We start from the raw sequence: 20,746 nt of genomic DNA on the forward strand, positions 1-20,746 counted from the left end.
AAAAGATATTTCTAAATTTGTTTGGCAGGGGAAAAAACCAAGAATTAAATTTAAATTACTACAAGACGCCAAAGAAAGAGGAGGATTGGGTTTACCAAATTTGAGACTTTACTTTGCTGCTTGTTGCTTAGTCTGGATAAAAGAATGGATTGTATTGAGGAACAAAAGATTATTAGATTTGGAGGGTCATAACCTGAAGTGGGGATGGCATGGATATCTATGGTATGATAAAGTAAAAGTTAACGTGGATTTTAACAATCATTTTATAAGACGTCCTTTGTTGAAAATATGGAATAAATACAAAACAAGATTCTTTTCGAAAATACCACTATGTATTTCAAGTCAAGAAGCATTTTATAGAAGAGAAATGGCTGGAAAAGAGAATTGGTTAACTTACCAAGAATTATTAGAAAATGTACATGGAGAATATATAATGAAAGAGAGAGAACAACTAATAAAGGAAGGATATAATTCTCAATGGTTTGCCTACTTACAATTGTTAGAAAGATACAAAATGGATAAAAAACGGTATGGGTTTGAAATAAATAAATCTGATTTTGAAGTAGATTTGTGTACAAATGATGAATGTATAATTGCAAAAATGTATAAATTTTTATTGAAAATGGATATGGAAGAAGAACAAGTAAAAGAGTGTATGGTCAAGTGGGCAAAAAATTTTGGCTATAATATACAAATGGATCAATGGGAAAATATGTGGAAAAAAGGTTTGAAATTTACATTATGTTATAATCTTAAAGAAAATTTTTATAAAATGATGTATCGTTGGTATATGACTCCAGAAAAGTTGTCAAAAATGTATAGTAATGTTTCTAATGTATGTTGGAAATGTAAACAACAAGAAGGATCTTTCTACCATATGTGATGGTCGTGTAAACAGGCAAAATCATTCTGGGCACAGATAGGTAGGATGATGCAAAAAATCTTGAAGATAAATATTCAGTCAAAGCCAGAATTTTTTCTATTGGGCTTTACGGGTAAACAAAAAGAAAAGAAATATGGAAGAATAATATTATATATGATCACGGCAGCAAGATTATTATATGCACAAAAGTGGAAAATGGAATTAATACCAACAATGGAAGAATGGCTATTGAAACTAATGGACTTAGTCGAGATGGACAAATTGACATGCCTTCTCAGAGAAAAAATGACAGATTCATTTCTTAAGGAATGGAAGCCTCTTTTGGACTTTTTGTTGAAAGAAAAAAATGAAATGATGATAATGGGATTTGATGATTAATCAAGATAGACTATGGAAAAAAGTGAACTTTGTATGTTTTAGGGGTCAAGTTTGATATATATTATGTACCTATAGCTGATCTGTAACAAATCGGAAGTCAAGTTTTTTCTTTTTATTTTTGTTGTATTGTTTTTGTTGTTTGATTTTGTTGTGTCTGTTTTATAAAAATTTGAATAATAAAAATTATTACAAAAAAAAAAATTATACATAGATGGTACATGACCCCAATCAAAATAGCACAAATTTCAGGATCTTCATCTAGATTGTGTTGGAGAGGTTGCGATGCTCTCAGCTGTTACAGCCATATGTGGTGAGAATGTGAGAATGTTCAGAAATTTTGGAGGGGAGTACAAAGGGAAATAAGCAAAATAAGTAAACAAACAATAGAACTCACACCAGTACTTGCTTTATTAAATCTTTTTATTAACCAAAACTCCGATTTACAGTATAAAAAGTTAATAGATTCATGCTGATAGCTGCCCATCATTCAATTGCTCTGTGCTGGAAAAACCTAGATGGACTAACACTGGATCGATGGTATAGAAAATTATGGGAATTTGCTTTGCTGGAGAAACTGACACAAAACTTGAAACTAGCAGCAGGCACTAAGAAGAAAGACACTTTTACTGACCAATGGATGCCCTTTATTGAATTTACAACCATGGAGGAAAATCTTTGCCAAGTACCCAAACCCTTTACCAGACTGTGGTTGGCTTGATGAACTCTTATGTTTGACTTAAACACTGTAATAGCTCTCTCATGGAATGAAAATGGGGTTGTCAGAGAGGAGAGAGGGGAAATATGTTATAGTTCCTTTTCTATATTATTTGAAAATAAAAAATAAAACAAAAAACAGTCAAAGGTCTCTCCACAGACACATTCCTCCATCATAGCAAGCAAAGTGAATTATCATACTTCAAGGACACAGTCCAGCCTACCAAAAGTACTTGAGAGGGTGCAGAGCAGGGCCAGTGAGGGGTGTGGCCTGTGGAAAGACCCAGGGGTCAGAGAGAAAGGCCTGGAAGGTCATATGTGATCCCCAGGCCCAAGGTTCTCCACCCCTGCTATAAGATAACAAAGCTCAAACCTTTTGCTTTAAGTGAGCTCATTTTCACTCTGTAGCTATTGGATACTATAACAGCTCTTCAGTTGGGGAGCAGGGGATATAACCATTTAAGAAGTGTTGAAGTCTCCTGGTTATAGGGTTGACCTGGAATGGAGTTACACATCCGTCTCAAAAGTGAGGGTAGTTTCTCACATTAGAACACTAGATGGTTCCCAAAAATTACTTTAGCATCTTAAGGCCTGGTCTACAAAATGTTTTGTCAGAGGGTCACTAATGGTGACCCTGTGGTGGAACCTATCTACTTAGATATGAGTAATGTCATATTTGATATCACTCTGATCTCATAAAACATGTCAGAAAAGGCAATGATACCCCACATGACAAAATTTTCAGTCTAATTTTGAGCATTTTCATATGCTATTCTATCCACTAGAATTCTGACTATTCTAAATACACTCAAAAGAGTATCAGATCAGACCAGAGTTCCTCAAAAGGAAAAGACTGACTGATTATATTCTGTAATAATTTGTTTCTTCATATGTTGTACCAGGTCACCTGATACACACCTCGGTACGGAGCAAAGCAGGAAGCCACACTCACACGCATGCAGAAAGCCTATAGCCAAGATTTGATTATATGAATTTGCAAATCCATCTTAAAGCAGATGCCTTGGGAATGTTAGCCCTGAGAGCATGCCATTTAGAGCAAACAGAAAAACTCCATAATGTTTGAGCAGAGAGAGTGTTCACACTGCCAGTAGATGCTATGGGGAGGAATGAAAATACCAAACATGCCTAGGATGTTGCAGACAAGCAGTTGCTTTTGCGTAACTGGACTCAAAATGCTGGTTCTGAATATTCTAAGCTCCACTTCCAAGGCCTTCATATGCCAATATAAGAACCTACCTTTGACAGTTCCCTCAGTTTAGCTTTTGCAGCAGTTGCATTTTCCTGCTCCACTGCAAGTTGCTTCTCTTTATCTTCTAGGTGTCGTTTCAGAACAGCAATGGGGTCGCTTTTCTGAGTTGCCTGTAACAAAAATCAATGTTCAGAAATCAAACTAAGAATTCCATACTGAATGTAGTACTCAAAACTACCACATTATTCTCTCATATGCTTTGCTTAGTATCATTGCTTGGGATCACAATGACAAACACTGGAAGGCCACAAGCAACAGCCACTATTTTTTCATAGTTATTTGCCTGATGAAAACAGTTCACAAAAGCTTATGCTATAAAAAATTTGTTAGCAGCCCCAGCTCTCTCATCAGCTGACTTGAGACCACTGCCTCAGCCTCCAATTTTTTAATCAGGGAGCAAGTTGCAAAATTTCTAAATGTAGCCATTTTGCATAGACAATCCATGACTGCTTTTTTTCTAAAAAAAACCCTGTCTTTTAACAAACTTATGGTTTGCAGTCAGGATAGTACTAAGGCAATCATTTCACCAGCACAAGGATTTCTCCTTGCATGACAGAACAGTCTCCCCCTCTCCTCCCACCATGCACCCCCCACATGTTCTGGGAGTTCCTCCAACCCTCCAGAGCTGATTGGGGATGGTGTGGTGTGCAAGAAGGGTGCACATGGGAGGGAGGAGATGGGAACCCTGTTGCACTAGCACTAATTCTAGCGCTAACACATAAAGTTAGTTGAATACTGTGCTGTGTACTTTATATTCTGTAACATTTTAAATTTTGTTTGTGGCCAGTATATCGTAAGAAATTATGTTTGGGTCTTAAAAAAAAAACCTGGAGACCTAACTGGGCCAAGTCAGAGGCTTGGGTTAGATCCCCTTTCATACAAGCTATCTCATGGCCATTTTAGTGGCCAAGGACACACTTTAATTTAGACATGCTGCTTTTCAGTCATAGGGATAATAGGGATGGGGAAGAAATTAAATTCAGTTCACATTTAAAGCTGAATCTATCAAATTTGCAATTTCTGAAACAATATGAGCACCGAAATACAGCCATCCCTCGAAAGACGAACTTATTCGAATTTGCAGTTTACCAACCAGTGTTTACAGAAATGCGTATGTTGGGGGAAAGTGTGCATAAAAATGAATATAAGAGTGAAAATAATATACAAAAATGCTTCATATAACCAGAAATGGCTTGCAAAAATGTGTACATTAGTCAAAACTGCCTACAAAACTATTAGCAGAAATCTGCACTAAAATGCTGGAGAATTTTCATGAGTACTTTTAAAAAAAACAAAAGCAAATTAGTGCAGTAATGTGGACAACTGAATTTAAGATTGGAAAAAGTGAGAAACCAAGAGAACTGAAATTAACAGATCTTTCATCCCTAAGGGAGAAGGAACAAAATAGTCTGGGCTCTTCCTTAACCTGTGGTGTGGGGTTAATGTCCTCAAGATAAACAAAATCCACTGTGTAATTCATGGTCTTAGCTGTGGGGCCCAGACAACAGGGTGTGCATTGCTCTTAGCAGAATGCCACTCCTGTTAGAGTAAAGGGAGTTTAACTTGCCCAGGTTGAAGCTCTGTCACAAGGCATGTTGAATTAATGGGTACTTAAACAGTATTAAGTGCCCAAACAGTGGTGGAGACAGTCATGCTTCCATTATTGCACATTGTAGGCTCAACTGGGGTTGCCAGCACTAAAGCCCCAGGAATCTTGGTGTGTGATAACTTTGAAACAGTTTAAATACTCAGGCAAGTTTGTTCCAGTCATTCTGGCTGACAGAACAGCTTGGCTATCTCGCCTCCAATCTGAGATTTGATCCCTAAGTGCATGCTGATTCAACCGTTTGGGAATCCTCAAATTAAAATTGGAAGCAAACTGGTTCTCCTGGAGAATTGGGCTTAACGCTGCCATTTCACAGTTGCACTCAACCATGAAGTGTTCATGGAGAAAGGAAATGATGATGGGTGGAACTATAGTCACAGCCGAGCTGTGATGATCAAAAGATGTCCATACCAGAAACCATGGATCCTGAGCACCTCCTGCCTTCTCTGCCAGAATTTCAATCAGTTGCTGCGCCTCACCTTCACCAAAAACCATGCTGTTAATTACGGAAATTAAGGTCTTGTATGGAAGGCTAAGTATACTCTCTACATCTGTGGTACCTAAAAAGAGAAGGGGGAGAAGAGAAGTAACTGAGAATTTTAAAAGCCAGGGACCAACAAAATAGGAAAAACTTTCCACTGCTCATTTGTTTACAAATACACTCAGAACCCCTTCTTCCAAAAGATTTCTTCACTCTTGCAACAAGTCCAATGAAGTTACAAATCCAGCAAAATGTTAATAATCTGCCTGCCACATAGGCGCCGTTGTGTGCTTTAAAAGAAAATAAAAAATATTTTGTAATACTTATTTCTTAGAGAGAATTCTTATTTGCCATACGCAACCAACTGAGAGTCGCCTGTATGGGAGGAACAACCCATTTCCTGATTTGGAGGTAGGGGAAATGGCTTGGCGAAACATGGGGAGGTTTTTTAAAAAAATTCAACAGAATTTGGGGGGACATGCGGGGAGGAAGTCCTATGAAATATGGAATGCGTGAAATGCTTTTTAAGATAAACTTTATTCATGCAAACAGTTTAGTAACAAGATTTTTTATGTAAGACACACTACTACCTCATTATAAAACGATTCTTGGCTATATCATAGACATATGCAACACTCAGGCCCAAGATGCATTTCTTTGCCTAGAGGGTGTTGTAAACTTCTTGTATGAAGAAGGGGAGGCCTTTTTCTTTCTTGGGAATCTCATTCTGCTACAATATACGGGGGAGTGGGAAAATCTGCCCAACCCTCCTATTGAGGCTGGAATTGGAGGCTGTGTGAGGAGGACATACTGATGTCTCAATGCAGAAGACACTTGGCCAATCACAGGGTTGCATGCTAGCCTTATATGAATCAGCAGCAGCCCTTTTCTCCTTCTACATTTGGTGCATTAAGGGATAATATCTATGCTGTGTTTGTTCTTAGTTGAGGCCAAGTACTCCATGGGAATCATCCTCTTTGGCAGTCAAGGCTTGAGAGGAAAGGGTGGGGAGAGCAAGAGGCAGTAACAGCAGGGTTGCCAGGTTTTGCTCACAGACTCCAGATTTTTGGGGTCCTCTCCGGTCTCCAGGTGAGCCACTCCAATCTCGACTCTTGCTTTCATTTTTTAAAAATTAAGTTTCTATGTGGTCTGGTTCAACAGATATACACCAAAATGTCAGCCTCACCAACTTCTGTTAAATGACCTCGTAGCTGGCTGCTCTAACCCCACACTTTCAGGTATGTAGCCAATAAGTAAAGTCAGGGCTGTGATTGACAAGGGATTTGTTAACCTCCAAGCAATAGCTAGAACACATTGTAAGGCCATAAATCTTTCAAATAATTTGTACGTGCAACTTGTTTAAATTTTCCTGGTCTGTTGAAGATGGCAGTTCATTTGCCTAATTCATAGCCTGTTTTGAAAACCTTCCCAGTATGAAGCTTTAATCCTATACTCCCTTTTCTGGGAGTAAACCTGCAATGCTAATCCCATATACTGGGAGTATACCCCATTGAATTCAATAGGATTTAGTTTTGAGTAGACATGGTTAGGATTGTGCTGATTGGGACTTTTGAGGAAACATAGCAAAGGATTGTGTTTGTGTTGTAAATCTTTCTCTCCCACTCCAATCCTATTTTATAAAGCAATTAAGCAAGGCTTACCTAGGAGTCACTGCTTTTATTTTCTAGGAAACTAATACTGATTTTATTTTATTTTTAAAAAAAGTTCTGCATTGACCAACTGGTTTTGACAATAAACTATTATGTTTATACATAATACTATACATGTTTATATAATAAACTATACATTTATGGGGTGTATGTATTTTTACATCTCCAATGTGTGCGTGTATATGGAGTCTTTCCAACAATCCTGTGAGGTAGGGTTGGAAACCAAGGCAGCTCACAACAAGAACTAAATCCATTTAAACCATAAAACAAGTATGAAACAGTTGCAAAACAGCTTAAAATGACATGATTCTGAACTTTGGGTTGAGTGAGTGAAGTTCCTTATCACTTGAGGTTGCAGTCTTCTGCACACAATATCTTTACAGGTTGTGTAAAGGGAATAAAAATATTTGACAGTCATATTTACTGTATTTATTTCTTCATACTATGTCCCAGTAAGTATCTGATTTCATACTATCATTGTACATCATTATTTCCTCTACATTTAAGTGTGCCCTTCTTCCTTGGGGCAGTCATAGCCCCTCTCTGTTGTTTTCACTCTGAGGAGCAGCTTAGGCTGAGAGGGTGAGCCCACGATCACCCAGTAAACTTTGTAGCTCATTTCCATTTTTAAAAATTAATTAAAATGATTTACATGCAGGCAGAGTTTATTAAGTAGATCCACACAATACATTTAAAGCACATCCAACTTGCATTTAAAGCGTATGACTTCCCCCAAAGAATCCTGGGAAGTGTAGTTATAGTTTTCACCACCCTTAACAAACAACAGTTCCCATGATTCTGTGGTGGGATTCATGTGCTTCAAATGTGTGTTGAATGTGCTTTAAATGAATGGTATGGATCTGCGCTAGGTTTGCTCTGCATTCATTAGTGAATTGAAAAGAACAATTTTAAAAGATACTTTTTTAAACAGGGAAAGGGCTATAGCTCAGTGGTAGGGCACATGCTTTGCATGCAAAGGTCCAAAATCCAATCTCTGGAAAAGACTATTGCCTGGAATCCTGGACAGCCAATGCTAGTCCATGTCACCAGTACTGAGCTAGGTGGCACCAAATGGCCTGAGTCAGTATAAGGCAGATTCCTTTGTGCCTAAAAGAGGAAAGAGACTGAACGGCTACAGTGACTCCAAAATTTATTTACAGGTGGGTTTCGCTTATACGGCAGGTTCCGTTCCGGACCCCCGCCATAAAGCGGAAACTGCTGTTAAAGCGGAACCCCATTGAGTATAATGGGGCACGTTGCGCAAAAATGACGCAAAAATGCCACAAAACGCCGCAAAAGCAGCAAAATCGGCTTTAAAATGGGGAATGAAAGCCGCTGCATTAGCGGAATGCCGGTAAGCAGGGCCCTACTGTATGTATTTTATTTACAACATTTATATACCACTTTATTGTAAAAAAAACCCCTCAAAGTGGTTTACAGAAGGAATTAAAACAGTGAAATTATTGGCAAAAAGTTAAACACAGGTATTTAAAAACATTCTCAAAATAATAAAACCAAGAATGAGATAAAAATAAAAACCATAATAGCTTCTACATGCCTGGATAGGCTTGCCTAAACAAAAATGTTTTTAGCAAGTGTCAAAATAGTACAATGAAGGCGTCTGCCTAATGTCAATAGGCAGGGAGTTCCAAAGCGTAGGTGCTGCCACACTAAAAGATCCATTTCTTACAAGAGCAAAACAACTATGTGGAATCCATAACATGGAAAACACACCTTGAACTTGGCCTGGTAGCAAATTGGCAACCAGTACAGATTTCAGTGCAGAGGTATTATGTGCAGATAGGGTCTTACTCATGTCAGCAATCATGGCTCAGCTTTCTGCACTAACTGCAGCCCTAGGTCAGGTTGTGCTGCATAGGAATTTCTGTGACCTTGGCTGGCTGACTGGTTGCCAGGATTTTTTTACTCTTGGTTAGGAACCCTGACTGGTTGCGGGATGCTGAGTTCTCTGCCTTACTCATAGGCATCTTGTGGTTGGTATAGTACTGCATTTAGGAAATCATCACTGTCTTTTCTTTTTCTCTTTATATTTCATTTACCTCTGATATCACTTACATCCATAGAAGCAACAACAGTGATTCCTTGCGCTCAACTCAACCCCCTTAAACCCACTGATGATGCACCTGTGTTGGTTGCATGACCATTTGTTTCTTGTCTAATAGTGGTAAAAGAGAATTCACATTCCGGGAACTGTGGCTTCAATTGCTGTTGTTCCCAATCTACTGCCCGGGAAGCTAGACTACACAATGTGTGTTTTCTCAATTATTATTCACTGGAATTGGGTTGGCTGTCAAACTGAGTTTATAGCAGCCCACAGGGTAGGCAGAAAAGGGTAGAGAATCTTCTTAACTCTTTCTCATTTCTCAATGCAGTGAAGGGTCAAGTCTATAAGGAAGTTTGGAGCAGCCACATTAAAAGGCAAGCAAGGCATTCCAGGCAGGGGGTTGCCAAGCCTGCTTTGATATTTTTGCAGAGGATCCTTCATCAAACCTTACCAACAGCACAATCCTAACCATATATATTCAGAAGTAAGTCCTGTTGAGTTCTGGGGGTTTAGTCCCTTAATAAGTGTCTTTAGAATTGCAGCCTTCAGGGTCATCCATCTTTACTCCTGAGTGCTCCCATCTAACATCTCCACAACACGAGGCTCCCTTTTTCCTACAATGGCCTTCTGGTGACTGGCCTAGCCTGGCCTGAGGGCACTTAAACCCTTCTTGCCAGAAGCAAGTAGTCTAGATTAAATGTTCCCTACCCAGGCTCCCTAAGCAGGTGAGAAGGAATAATCCCGTCATTTCAACTGGATGTGGGATCACCCTCATTTAATTAAGATTTCTATCTTAATTTCCAATCAGATTTTTTTTTGAATGGTATGCTCTAAAACAACTGTGGTTGATGCTTAATGTATCTTGCTTAATGACATCACTAGGGCCTGTCCCTGAAATCTCAGGTTTGGGATGCTTCTGACCTGGCAACCCTAAATAACAGGCTTGGTAAAAGAGCCTCAGGCCTCTTTCTTTGGAGAAATGTCCCCCTCTCCTTTCCTCCTGGTTTCTGACAACAGCTCTGTTGCTGTGACTAGGCCCTGTCCCTTTGCCATCCCTACTTCTGGAACAAAGAGAGGCCTGATAAAGCAATTTGGCCAATTCTAAGCCCGCCTAGCTAGCACAGTTCAGCATTTAGAAGGACTTATAGATACTGCATGTGTTGTGTATCCACAGGAACATAAGAAAAGCCTGCAGGATCAGGCCAGTGGTCCATCTAATCCAGCATTCTGTTTTCACAGTAGACAGCCACATGTCTACAGGAAGCCAACAAACAGAACCTGAGCACAAGAGCATTCTCCCCTCCTATGGTTTCCAGCAACTGCTATTCGGAAGCATACAGACTCAACAGTGGAGGAAGAGCACAACCATTGTGGCTAGAAGCCACTGGTAGTCTTATCTTCCATGATGTGGTCTGGAAGGTGGTCCAGAAGCTGCAACTGGTGCAAAATGCAGCAGTACAACTGCTCATTGGGGCAGGGTATCGCTAACATGTCATTCTGCTGTTGAAAGAATTGCACTGGCTGCCATTACTTACTGGGCCAAGTTCAAGGTTCTGGGTTTGGTGTACAAAGCCCTACACAGCTTGGGACCAGGATACCTGAAAAATCATCTTACCCTTATATACCCTGTTGCTCACTGCACTCTGCAGGTGAAGGCTTCCTGTAGATACCATCTTATCAGGATGTTTGGCACAACATAAGGAGCGGACTTTCAGTGTTGTGGCACTGACACTTTGGAATTCCCTCTTTAAATATTAGACAGGCGCCATGTCCATTATCTTTTGGTGCCTATTGAAGACCTTCCTCTTTCAACAAGTCTTTTAAGTAGAAGCCTTATCAAAGTCTGTGTCTGTGCTAGAATTGCTTTTTAAGTTGCTTTACGTTTTTAAGAAGTTTTGGAGTGCTTTTAGTGTTGCCACCTAGGGCACCTTCTGGGATAAATACATTTCCCACCTAATCCTCTTTTAAAGCCATGCATGTTGGAGAAAATTCCATACTTTAACTATGCAGTGTGAGAAGAAGCATTGGTACCATCTTAAACCTTTGGAATGAGCTATAAATCAAATAATTAATACACATGTACATGCTAGAATCTGTCATTTGCAACAATTCTTACCTGATTCACTTTTCTTTGGAGCAATGGCTTTCTTGTTAGAAGCTCCATCATGCCTTAGTTCCTCTTGGTTTCCAAGAGCTTGGCTTTTGTTGATAGAATTAGTTAATGAAGCATTCTGCTGAGCTCCAGCTAGTGGAAGAGGACCTACTAGCATTTCCTTGGAAGACACATCAGAAACCAGATCTTTTGAGGCACTTATTGGTGGAGAAAAAACTGTCAGGCTGGGAACTGGCTCTACCTTCACCACTCTCCTTTCCTTCTTTTTCTTGTCTTTAGGAGATGGGGCTGGCTTTTCCTCAAGAGCCGAAAGAGATGCAATGGGTGATTCAAAGACTGTTGGTTCAATGACCAAAACTGGTTCAGGGCTCTTGTCTTTACAACTGTCAGAAGCATCCAGACCCCCGTCTGGCTCAGATATTCTTCCATTGGGTTTCTCCTTTTTTTTTGCCCTTCCTTTCTTCTCAGCAAGTTTCTCTTTCTTTTTCTTTTCTGCCTTGTGGGGGCTGGCTTTCTCGAGCTCCTTGCGCTGCTTTGCCAAAGCTTCTTCAAAAGAAGTTTCCTTCATGGAAAAGGTGGAGACCAGGAATATCCCAATTGCTGAGACCAGCATGAATCCTCCAAAGACCATGACACCTAGGGTTTGAGGGTCATAAAAATCCATTCTTGCTCCCTGGTCTTAACCTGCAAAACAAACTGAGTAAATTAACACTGACATATGAACACACTGGTACTGGTAGACTCTTTCATAGCAAAACAGCCTACTTGTACATTTGACCTGGAAGTACCCTCAGGAGCTACCTAGGTAGAATGTACTCACAGAGTCAGATTTTACTGAAGAACAGCACCTGGCACTCGAAAGCTATCAATGATAACAAGGAATTCCTACTAAAGCTGGTACAACAGCTTTGGCCATTCCTGCACCAGAATAATTTAACCACAGTATTTCAAGCACTGATAACTTCAAGATTGGATTACCGATGTGCACTCTATGTGCGGCTTCCCTTGTGCTTGGTCTGGAAATTGCAGTTAGCACATAATGTTGCAGCACAGTTGCTGACAGAAATGAGACTCTGTCAGTATATTATACTTCTGCTCAAAGATCTGCACTGACTGCCAATTGTCTCTGATTGTGTGTTATACCATGCCTCCATGACAGCCATTTTCTATTATGCCACACTCCTGTGGCAGCCATTTTGTGAATGGCATCCTAAGCACTCTCCCAAAATTCAAAATGTACCCCCCAGTCCAAAAAGATTGGCAACTCCTAGGCTACAGCAAACATCACCAGAACCTCATGGCTGAGGGGGGTCTTAACTAACAGCTCTGGGAGGAGTTCTGTGTGATTGTGAGGTTTCCTGCAGTCATTGGTGTGGGCAATGAGATGTTCATTTTGACACTTGCACACCAAAACAGGTCCCATATGTACAGTAATCACTAAAATATTATTTAATACTTATAGAGCACTGCACATATTTTAAGTGCTGTACATATACTAAAAATATATGAAGGCTTGCAGTCTAATAGACATGATACAAACAGGAAAAAAGAAATGGGGAGAGAAGAGCAAAGCAGGCATTGGAGCAGCTATTCCTTCACTTGCTGAAAGATGGGGCTATGTTGGGTACCCCCTTGCCATGATTTGAACAATATCAGTGTGCTAGCAGCATGTGATACATAGGGATTCGCACAACTAGTTCATATGCAGTATGCATGACTCCCAGATGCTAGAGACTTCCAGCCTGCTGAGTCCTCACCCCAGAAGCGCAGTTGGCTGCTGGGAAGGTGCCTCAACAGGCAAACAGAGTGTGCAGAAGACCCTTAGGGTACTCACTGCCCATCCTTGTTCCTGCAGGTGATGGGAGCTATTCATGGCAGCCCTGTCTTCTGATGCCACAGCCATGGGATCCACTATAACAGGGCACACAAGTCCACACAGATGGTCACTGAACTTGAGTTTGGGTTGCTGAAGATGCACTTTTGTTGTTGGGTACATGACTGAAATTCTGTACCCCATGTTGGATGCCCAGGGGATTGAAGCCCAGTAATTCATCACCAGATGAGGTGGGATGAACTATTTCTATCAAGTGGGGGGGGAGGAAGAGTTGTGGATCAGTGCCTCCCCATGCCCGTTTCTTGCCACCCACGTTGGATGCCAGTCCCTGTGTTGCGTGTTGCTATTGGGCTGTTTAACTCGTGATGTTGACTCCAGTTGCTCAGCCAGAGGCCTCCATACCACTGCTGCAGATGTTTCTTCGGCTGCTCCCCTCCTCTTCCTCCTGGCCATCATGTCTCCACTGAGTAGTTTGGCCTCTCTTTGCCTCCTTGCCTGGCTGCAAGCCTCTGGCTGCTACTGCTAGTCATGCTCTGCTCGAGAACAATTAGGTGGGTTCCAGCATCAGCACCAGTCTTTTGTACGAGTCACTCCTATTAAAGCTGTTATACTTTGTTGTCCTTTTCTGTCTCACCTCCTCACCTCCCACCCAAATTTAGTGACAAGCTAAATTCCATACTGTTTTGTTACTGAAGCCTAATGCCTCTTGCTAAAGGTTTATTTCAATTCCAGAGTCAGGGAGAGTTCACTTAGCTCATATTGGGGAAGTTATTTCACTTCACTGTGCTTATACAAAACCTGATCTGTACTATAATTATTCCCAATATGGCAAAGCACTTTCACTGCTACTATGATCAATTTTATGCAGTTCCAGAATATAAATGTTAGTTGTAAGGGTTTCAAAAAAACAAAACCCTGAATTAGTGTATTGGCCCGTGGGCAAGCTCAGCAGCTGTATCAGCAGAATAGCTGCCTGTAGGCAAGGGGGGCTAGTATTCCCCACCCCCCCAGCGTTAGTTCTCGTTAGTTTAGCATTCAGCGTCTAAGCATGCAGGGATATGGGTCAAGGACGGCCAATGTGAGATCAGAGCCACCTGGAGTCTAATCTGAGGTTCCTAACAAGCATTCGGTGTGATGCTCTGCCAAGAGTGTCTGTGTGATGCTGGGAAGGTGCCTTGTTAAGCAGATAGGGTAGGCCTTGGAGCAGTTAACTCCCTGCCAGGCAATTAGGGGCATACAGCTTATCAATATTGTTATGTTGTATGATCCTGGGAAAGAGCCCCATCATTGGAGGGCTATGCAATTAAAGAGATGACTTAATTCTTTGTAGTAATTAGTAGGATGATGTAGCCTTTTCTAGCATTTATATGCTGAGATGCGATGATTTAATGCTTTATAATAATTAATCAATTATGTAATCTCATCTTTCAGCTGGTAAACATTTATCCTATAAAAGTGCTTCTTGTGCCCAGTGGGTTGTTCAGAACTGGTCACGCTCTGTGAAAGACGTGCAGTCTGTTCCACGTTGGGTGCGCCTGAGTGCTGAAAGTTACCCAATAAACTATCTCCTTTAAGTAAACCTACATCTCAGTCTGCCTTCTTCATCTCTCTGGTACCTCGGAAACCTGAATGCTCATTGGCCAGGGCATACAATATTTCAAAAACAAGAACATCCGTTGTGTAATCCTTCACATTAGGGTAGTAATGGAAGTTAGCTAAGCAATTTTTAGTAATGGAAGTTAGCTAAGCAATTTTTAGAATCTCAATTCAAGTTTTAAACAAAGTATCTGCACAAAATTTGATGAAATCAAAATGGATTTAATAACTATATCAAACAATATTGAAAGATGCCCATTAGACCTCAAGGAGACTGAAGTAAAATTGCACCAGAGCTTTAAAATTGTTAGCATTTTAGAAGAAGATCAAGAAGTATTGAACAACAAATGGAATAAGTAACTAGAAGCGTCTAAGGTAAGAAGTGAAATTAAAGCTCAGATTCTTGAAGATAAGGTGGAGAAAATTAAGGCCAGCCGTAGCCAATTACAGATGTCATGAAAGGGATTCAAATTGTTAGGAACTTTATTATTATTGTATTTTACTGCCTGGAGGAGGTGTTTGTAAGATTTTCTGTCAGCTTGACTGGTCTTGGGTACTATTCACCTTGACTGGGGTCAAGGCAGCAAATTATGCTGCCTTAGGCAATAAAATGTCATTGGTCAGCCTGCTTGGAAAGATACAATACTCCCAATTAATTGAAAGAATAGAAAGGGTTCCTTGGTGGATTAAGTAATCCATACACATACACTTCTATGTCCAAGAATTGTCCAAGGACAATTGTACAAAGACCCAAACAAGAAGGAGGATACTCTTGCAATATGGGAGAAGTTGAACAGTGGAGTACAGATGTACTGCAATAAAAATCAACATTACATTGTACAAAAGTTAACCAATATTACACAAGAGAATTCTAGTACTCTTGCAGCCAAAGATTTTCAGTCCAAACACCCTAGAAAACTGGCAACTTCTGTGATTGCAGTTGTGTTATTGCAACTTTCGGTGTATGCCAGATATTCCGGCAAACAAAATATCACAGTCTAGCAATAACATGCCTTATGAAAGCAACATGAATGCCCAGATTTGAGAAAGCCACCTTTTCCCCTTTCCCTTCCAATTCATCTTCCTTAAATTGAATAATAATTCTTCAGGGAGCTGGCCTTATCTATATAAAAGCCAGCTGTCAACCTACTATGCTAATATTTACCAAGCATCGGAACCCAGGATTAGGCTATGCAGATTGGAGCATGCTTGATTATTAATGACTAAGGTCACCAGGGACAAGGAGTAGGTTTAGCTCTCTCACTCCAGTGGTGCCACTTGGTGCAGTCCTTTCCTTTCCTTCATATAAGTGAATGGCTGCCATTTGCTCCTAAAGAGAAAAGAAAAGCACTGTGCACTTGGAAGATATTGCTGTTCCTTTTAAAGGTAAAAGTTGTCCTTTGCACCCAAAACTGAGTGGCCCTGGGATCCCACAATACGAAAATGAAAAACAGGTAAATAAAAGAATGCCTGCTTCTTTAATAATCATTTCTAACTGATGAACTTAAAAGGCTAGTCTACATAACATTATCGCACAAATTTGTTTCATTCATAATTTAAAGTAATCTATCCCATACCTAAATTCCACTTTAAGAAGTCTTATTTTTTATTGGGAACATAACCTGAATTTAAACTGAAATGATTCTGAACCCACTTTTCCACATAGATAAGCCCTTCCTAAAAACTGTAAACATACAGAAATAGAACTCCTGTCATGGTCACAACCGTTGTAATTAACTGCATTCAATCTTATCATGATCTTGTACAAGAATCAGTTTGAATGCAATTCTGAACTAGTGTCTGGAGGCAAGAATAGCCTAGAAGTGGGCAAACAAATGAAAGCTTCATCCAGAGGTGGTCAAGGTCAGCAGAACAGTTCCAGGGATGAATGTTCATCCCATGTTGAATGAGGTAGCACTCCTCTTAAAAACCCAGGTTTGTAGTTTGCGGAGGCTGTTCTGGACTCTGAATGTCCAGGTGTCTCCCATGGCCAGAAGTCCTTTGCCCAGCTAATGCTCATGTGCCTATTTCAGGAGACTGAAAAGTCTGGAGAGAATAACACATGACTTAATTTCATTATGATGCATTCTGTGTTGAGCTGCCTATGAAGAGTCTGCAGAAACTACAAATTGCTCAGAATATGGTGTCAAGCTTGTTAACTGGGACCAGTTACTTAGCAGCATATAACTCCCTTATTGAAACAATTGCACCAACTCCAAATTTATTTCTAGACCCTATTCAAAGTGCTGGTGATGACCTTAAAAATCCATCACAGTTTGGGACCAAGATAACTCAAGGACCACCTGTTCCCATATGAGCTTGCACATGTGCTGAGATCTAGACGTCCTCAGAAATACGCTTAGTTAGAACCAGGAACAGAGATTTTTCAGTGGCTGCACCTGGAACTCACTTCTAAGAGATTTGCCATCTTTGTCTTGCCATCTTTTAATGTCCATTCACCAAACAGTCAAAATAATCTTGTATGCTATGTAACACACCTAAAATTAATGTCCACCTCTGTTAATATAAAGACTGCCTAGTTTTTCTTGATTCCTGTTTTCCACCTGTTAAGAAACCTGTGTGTTTTATATAAGGATGGAGACAGACCTGGGCAACAGCTTTTTTTTTGTAGTTCCAGAGATAAGGAAATCAGCTGTTGTGTTTCTTCTTCCCAGTAGACCTTGGTGTCACTTGATACCTGAATGGTGTCTAAAGGAGCCTCATTAGAGTGTCTGCTACCTCCTCCCACATTCTTCCTTACCAGATGCAGTCATAGTGTTACTGCCACCCAAGTCGTCTCCTGCCTCCATTTGTTTATCATTCAGCCTCATGAAGAGTTCTGGAAAACTCAATTATGTTTTGATTGGTCTAATAAAGATATTGCCCTAACATAGATTTCATCATTTTTTCTTATGGGCCGACACAACTACAGTTACTTTCTGTGTGGCCTCCTCCTATTCAGCAGCTGCTTTAAAAATATTCTTTTCCATGTCCTGCAGCCCAGCAAAATGGCAGACAAACTTAAACATAACTAGAGAAAGCAGCAGTTGTGGGGGTGCAGAAGTGAATGCAAGCCCCTTGGTACCAATGCCCCATCTTGCCAACAAATGGGCCAATCCTGATCAGACCATATGAGAAAGGCTGGACCTCACAAGAGGATCTTTAAGCCAGGGCCAGAGAAAAAGTTTAGAAGGGGTGTAAAAAATGCATAAGATTGGAAAACAGAACAACCTGCTGTAGAAATGAGCAAACAGTATTTCAGGACACACAGGAGTCTGGCAACACCTTCTCTATAGATTCACATATCATGGAGAAAAGGAAAGAAAATCTACCTGGGCATGAGATGAGACACACTCTAGTTCTCAGAAGAGGTCAGAAAGCTGAGAATCAGGTGCACCACACAGTAATGCAGCAGCTCGAGAGAAAAAGGCAAGAATAGCCCACCATATAACGGTCCTGGAGAGGCAATTTAAGAACCTGCAGAAAGTTCAGGGAAAAGGCCGTGGGAGACGGCACCACTCTAGGACAGCCCAGGGGAACTCTGCTCAACGCTCCTCCTCCTACCACCAGGAGAATTGGACACGTCGTCATTCTGGCCGGACTGATTCAGAACTGCACGGCGCAGTTCTCCTCAACCTTCCCACATGGCAATAGGGAGGACGGTTCGGAATTCCTGGAGATAAGGCAGCCGCACACAGCGGCTGCGTGAGGGGAACAGAGATTGACAGGCCTATTCCAGGCACGTTCATTCGGAAGTAAATCCTAGTGAAGGAGTCCAGTGGGACTTACTTCTTAGCAAGTGTGCTGCAAATTGCTACTTTAAACTGGAATATTCCTAGCAGAGCCCTCCGCCCTCCACCACCGCCTCTTGCTTGCCTACCCTTTCGGCATGTCCAGCGACAGATCAGGCATTCGGAAACATTAAGGGCAACCCCCAGGGGTCCTCCTCGCTTTTCAGAAAAGGGGGGTCCTCGAACTCTGTTTTAGTGCCTTCCGGGGACACATTCCCAAGATTACTAAACTAGTCATTAGGCGCTCAATTTCCAGGAAGGACTTCTCTGTCCTATCCACAATGAGGAAGGATTTCTCCCATTCGTTCAGTTCATCCTTGTATGGATTAAATGGGACTTGGTCTGCATTGATAGCGATCGGGAAGAGGGACCGTTTATTCCAGATTAATTAATGCTAAGGTTGTTGGCTCTTGTGTTTGTGACGCAGCTAGGCTTTTCGAGCCTTCCGGCAGCCTCTCTCTACTACAGCCGCCCAAGGCTTGAACCCCCTGCAGCAGTGAGCGTAGCCCTCGACAAATACAAGTGTCCACCCTGCCAATTTCACTTTCTGAGGCTAAAGAAGAGGCCGCCGCTGGGCTATGACAATCCAGTTACAGGTGGCCAAAATCGAGGGCACACCGCCCTTACCCTCCATTCTGCACTGACAGCGAAGCATTCCAGTGTTGCTTGAACACACGCCCCTGCCTGATCCATTCCAGCTCCGGCGTCCTATTTCTTCGAATCTGGCGCCCAGTTTAGAGCTCCTCGGAGTAGGAAGGCAAAACTCACGTTTTCTTTTTTCTACTCACCGTGCACCCCTTCACGGGCCCTCCGCAGCTTTCTCAGAAATCTTTCTGATTCGGACAGGCAGTGTTAAAACACTTGCCCGAGTTTTCTCCCTGCAGACGTCTTTGCAGACGTTTGGAGATGCTAAAAAACAGTCCCGTTCCCAACGTAGGCTATCCAGGACTGAGAGCACACAGATCTACAGCCAGCGATCGTTGCTCGCGTCCTCCTGCGGCTGACGGCGTGAAGTCGTGGCACTTTTTTTAAAAAACCTCCCGAGAGCTGGCGATGAGGTTTTCCCCCCCGAAGAGTATCTCCCTCCCCGCCCCGTTTCCAGCGCTTAAGGAGGTCCTTGGACTGGGGTTGGTGTCAGGCCCGCCAGTCAAAGCCGTACCGGCCCAGTGAAAAGATCGGGCTGCTCGGAAGTTAGGAGAAGGGGAGGCGAGCCGGAATGCAAGGAAGACCAATAGGGCAGGAGTAGAGGGAGGACTAGGACCACGCGGGCGAATTCTGGGAGTTGTGGTTGACAGCTGGTACACTTTCACATCGGAAGAGCGAGCAATCAGTTTATGGAATTCACTGCTTCAGCGTGTGGTGATGATGTCCGCTGCTTTAAATGGCTTTAAAAGATTTTGCAAATTCATTGAGCATAGGCTTATTTATTAATCATGATAGCTACATGGTACAAAAGCAGGTTCAGAGATACTATGCTTGCCTAGTGGTTCCGGAGAGGTCTGTTCTCCACGTGTCCTGCTTGTGAGCTTCCCAGAAACATCTAGTTGGCCCATGTCAGATATACAATGTTGGAATAAAGACACCCAGATCCCGCTTGCAGGCTTTCCGTGGGCATCTGGTTGGCCACTGTGAGAACAGGATGCTGAACTAGATGGGTCATTGGCCTGATCCAGCAGACTTTTCTTATGTATGACTCATTTGTTTAATCCAGATAGAAGAGTTTTTCTTGCACGTGCACAGTAACGCAAATGCTCTCCTTTTGGACTGATGTTTCCCCCCAGAATTGCATGGGGGGGCTAGAATTCTGGGGAATGAATTTAAATTACTTATTTATTTATTCCCCACCTTTCTTTTTCATGGTAGAAACCCAGGGCGGCTTACATATGGTTGCCAGGCGGTCTCCCATCCAGTCACTGACCAGACCTAACCCTGCTTAGCTTCAGCAGGGTGCTGGCTTCATGTGCCTTCAAGTTTAATTCTCAGGATTGCTTAGGAGTACACCACAAGGGGAAACTTCTAATAGGCCCCAACACATTGGCCTTTATTGCCTGAGCTTTGTAGACCAACAAAGCCTTCCCTCCCCAACTCCTTAGTACATCAGTAAATCCTACTCTAGTAACTGCTCCCTGCACCGCATTAGTCTGGGGGGGGGAGAAGCCTTCCAGGAATCCTAATACAAGGTTTTTATGTCTGATTGTGGCGCTCTAACATTTTTGACAGGAGATCACAGTGTACAAGGAGCGTTAACCCTCCTCTCCCCATCTCCCTAGCTGCAACACCTGCACCCCTCCCACACTGCAATTGGTGTTTGGAAGCTTAAAAAGCTTAAAATCTGCACGTCGAGC

At 41.7% G+C, this 20,746-nt stretch overlaps 1 protein-coding gene across 3 annotated transcripts in view; it reads right to left on the bottom strand.

Annotated features, from left to right (window-relative positions):
• Positions 1-19,490, bottom strand: part of RRBP1 (ribosome binding protein 1) — a 113,224-nt gene extending 93,734 nt beyond the window's left edge. For 2 of the 3 annotated variants that reach the window (XM_061585578.1, XM_061585567.1), the window contains exons 1-4: positions 19,190-19,490; positions 11,184-11,864; positions 5,263-5,411; positions 3,233-3,355 (exon numbers count right to left, since the gene is read on the bottom strand). In XM_061585578.1, the coding sequence (XP_061441562.1) occupies positions 3,233-3,355; positions 5,263-5,411; positions 11,184-11,844 (933 nt within the window). In that variant the 5' untranslated portion in view covers positions 11,845-11,864; positions 19,190-19,490. Of the gene's footprint in view, positions 1-3,232; positions 3,356-5,262; positions 5,412-11,183; positions 11,865-17,942; positions 18,096-19,189 lie in introns of those variants that run through there. The other variant, XM_061585569.1, reaches the window with a different exon arrangement.
• Between the last annotated feature and the right edge of the window lie 1,256 nt (positions 19,491-20,746).

Source organism: Rhineura floridana, chromosome 1 (genome assembly GCF_030035675.1).
Source record: "Rhineura floridana isolate rRhiFlo1 chromosome 1, rRhiFlo1.hap2, whole genome shotgun sequence".
Classification (NCBI taxonomy): Eukaryota; Metazoa; Chordata; class Lepidosauria; order Squamata; family Rhineuridae; genus Rhineura; species Rhineura floridana.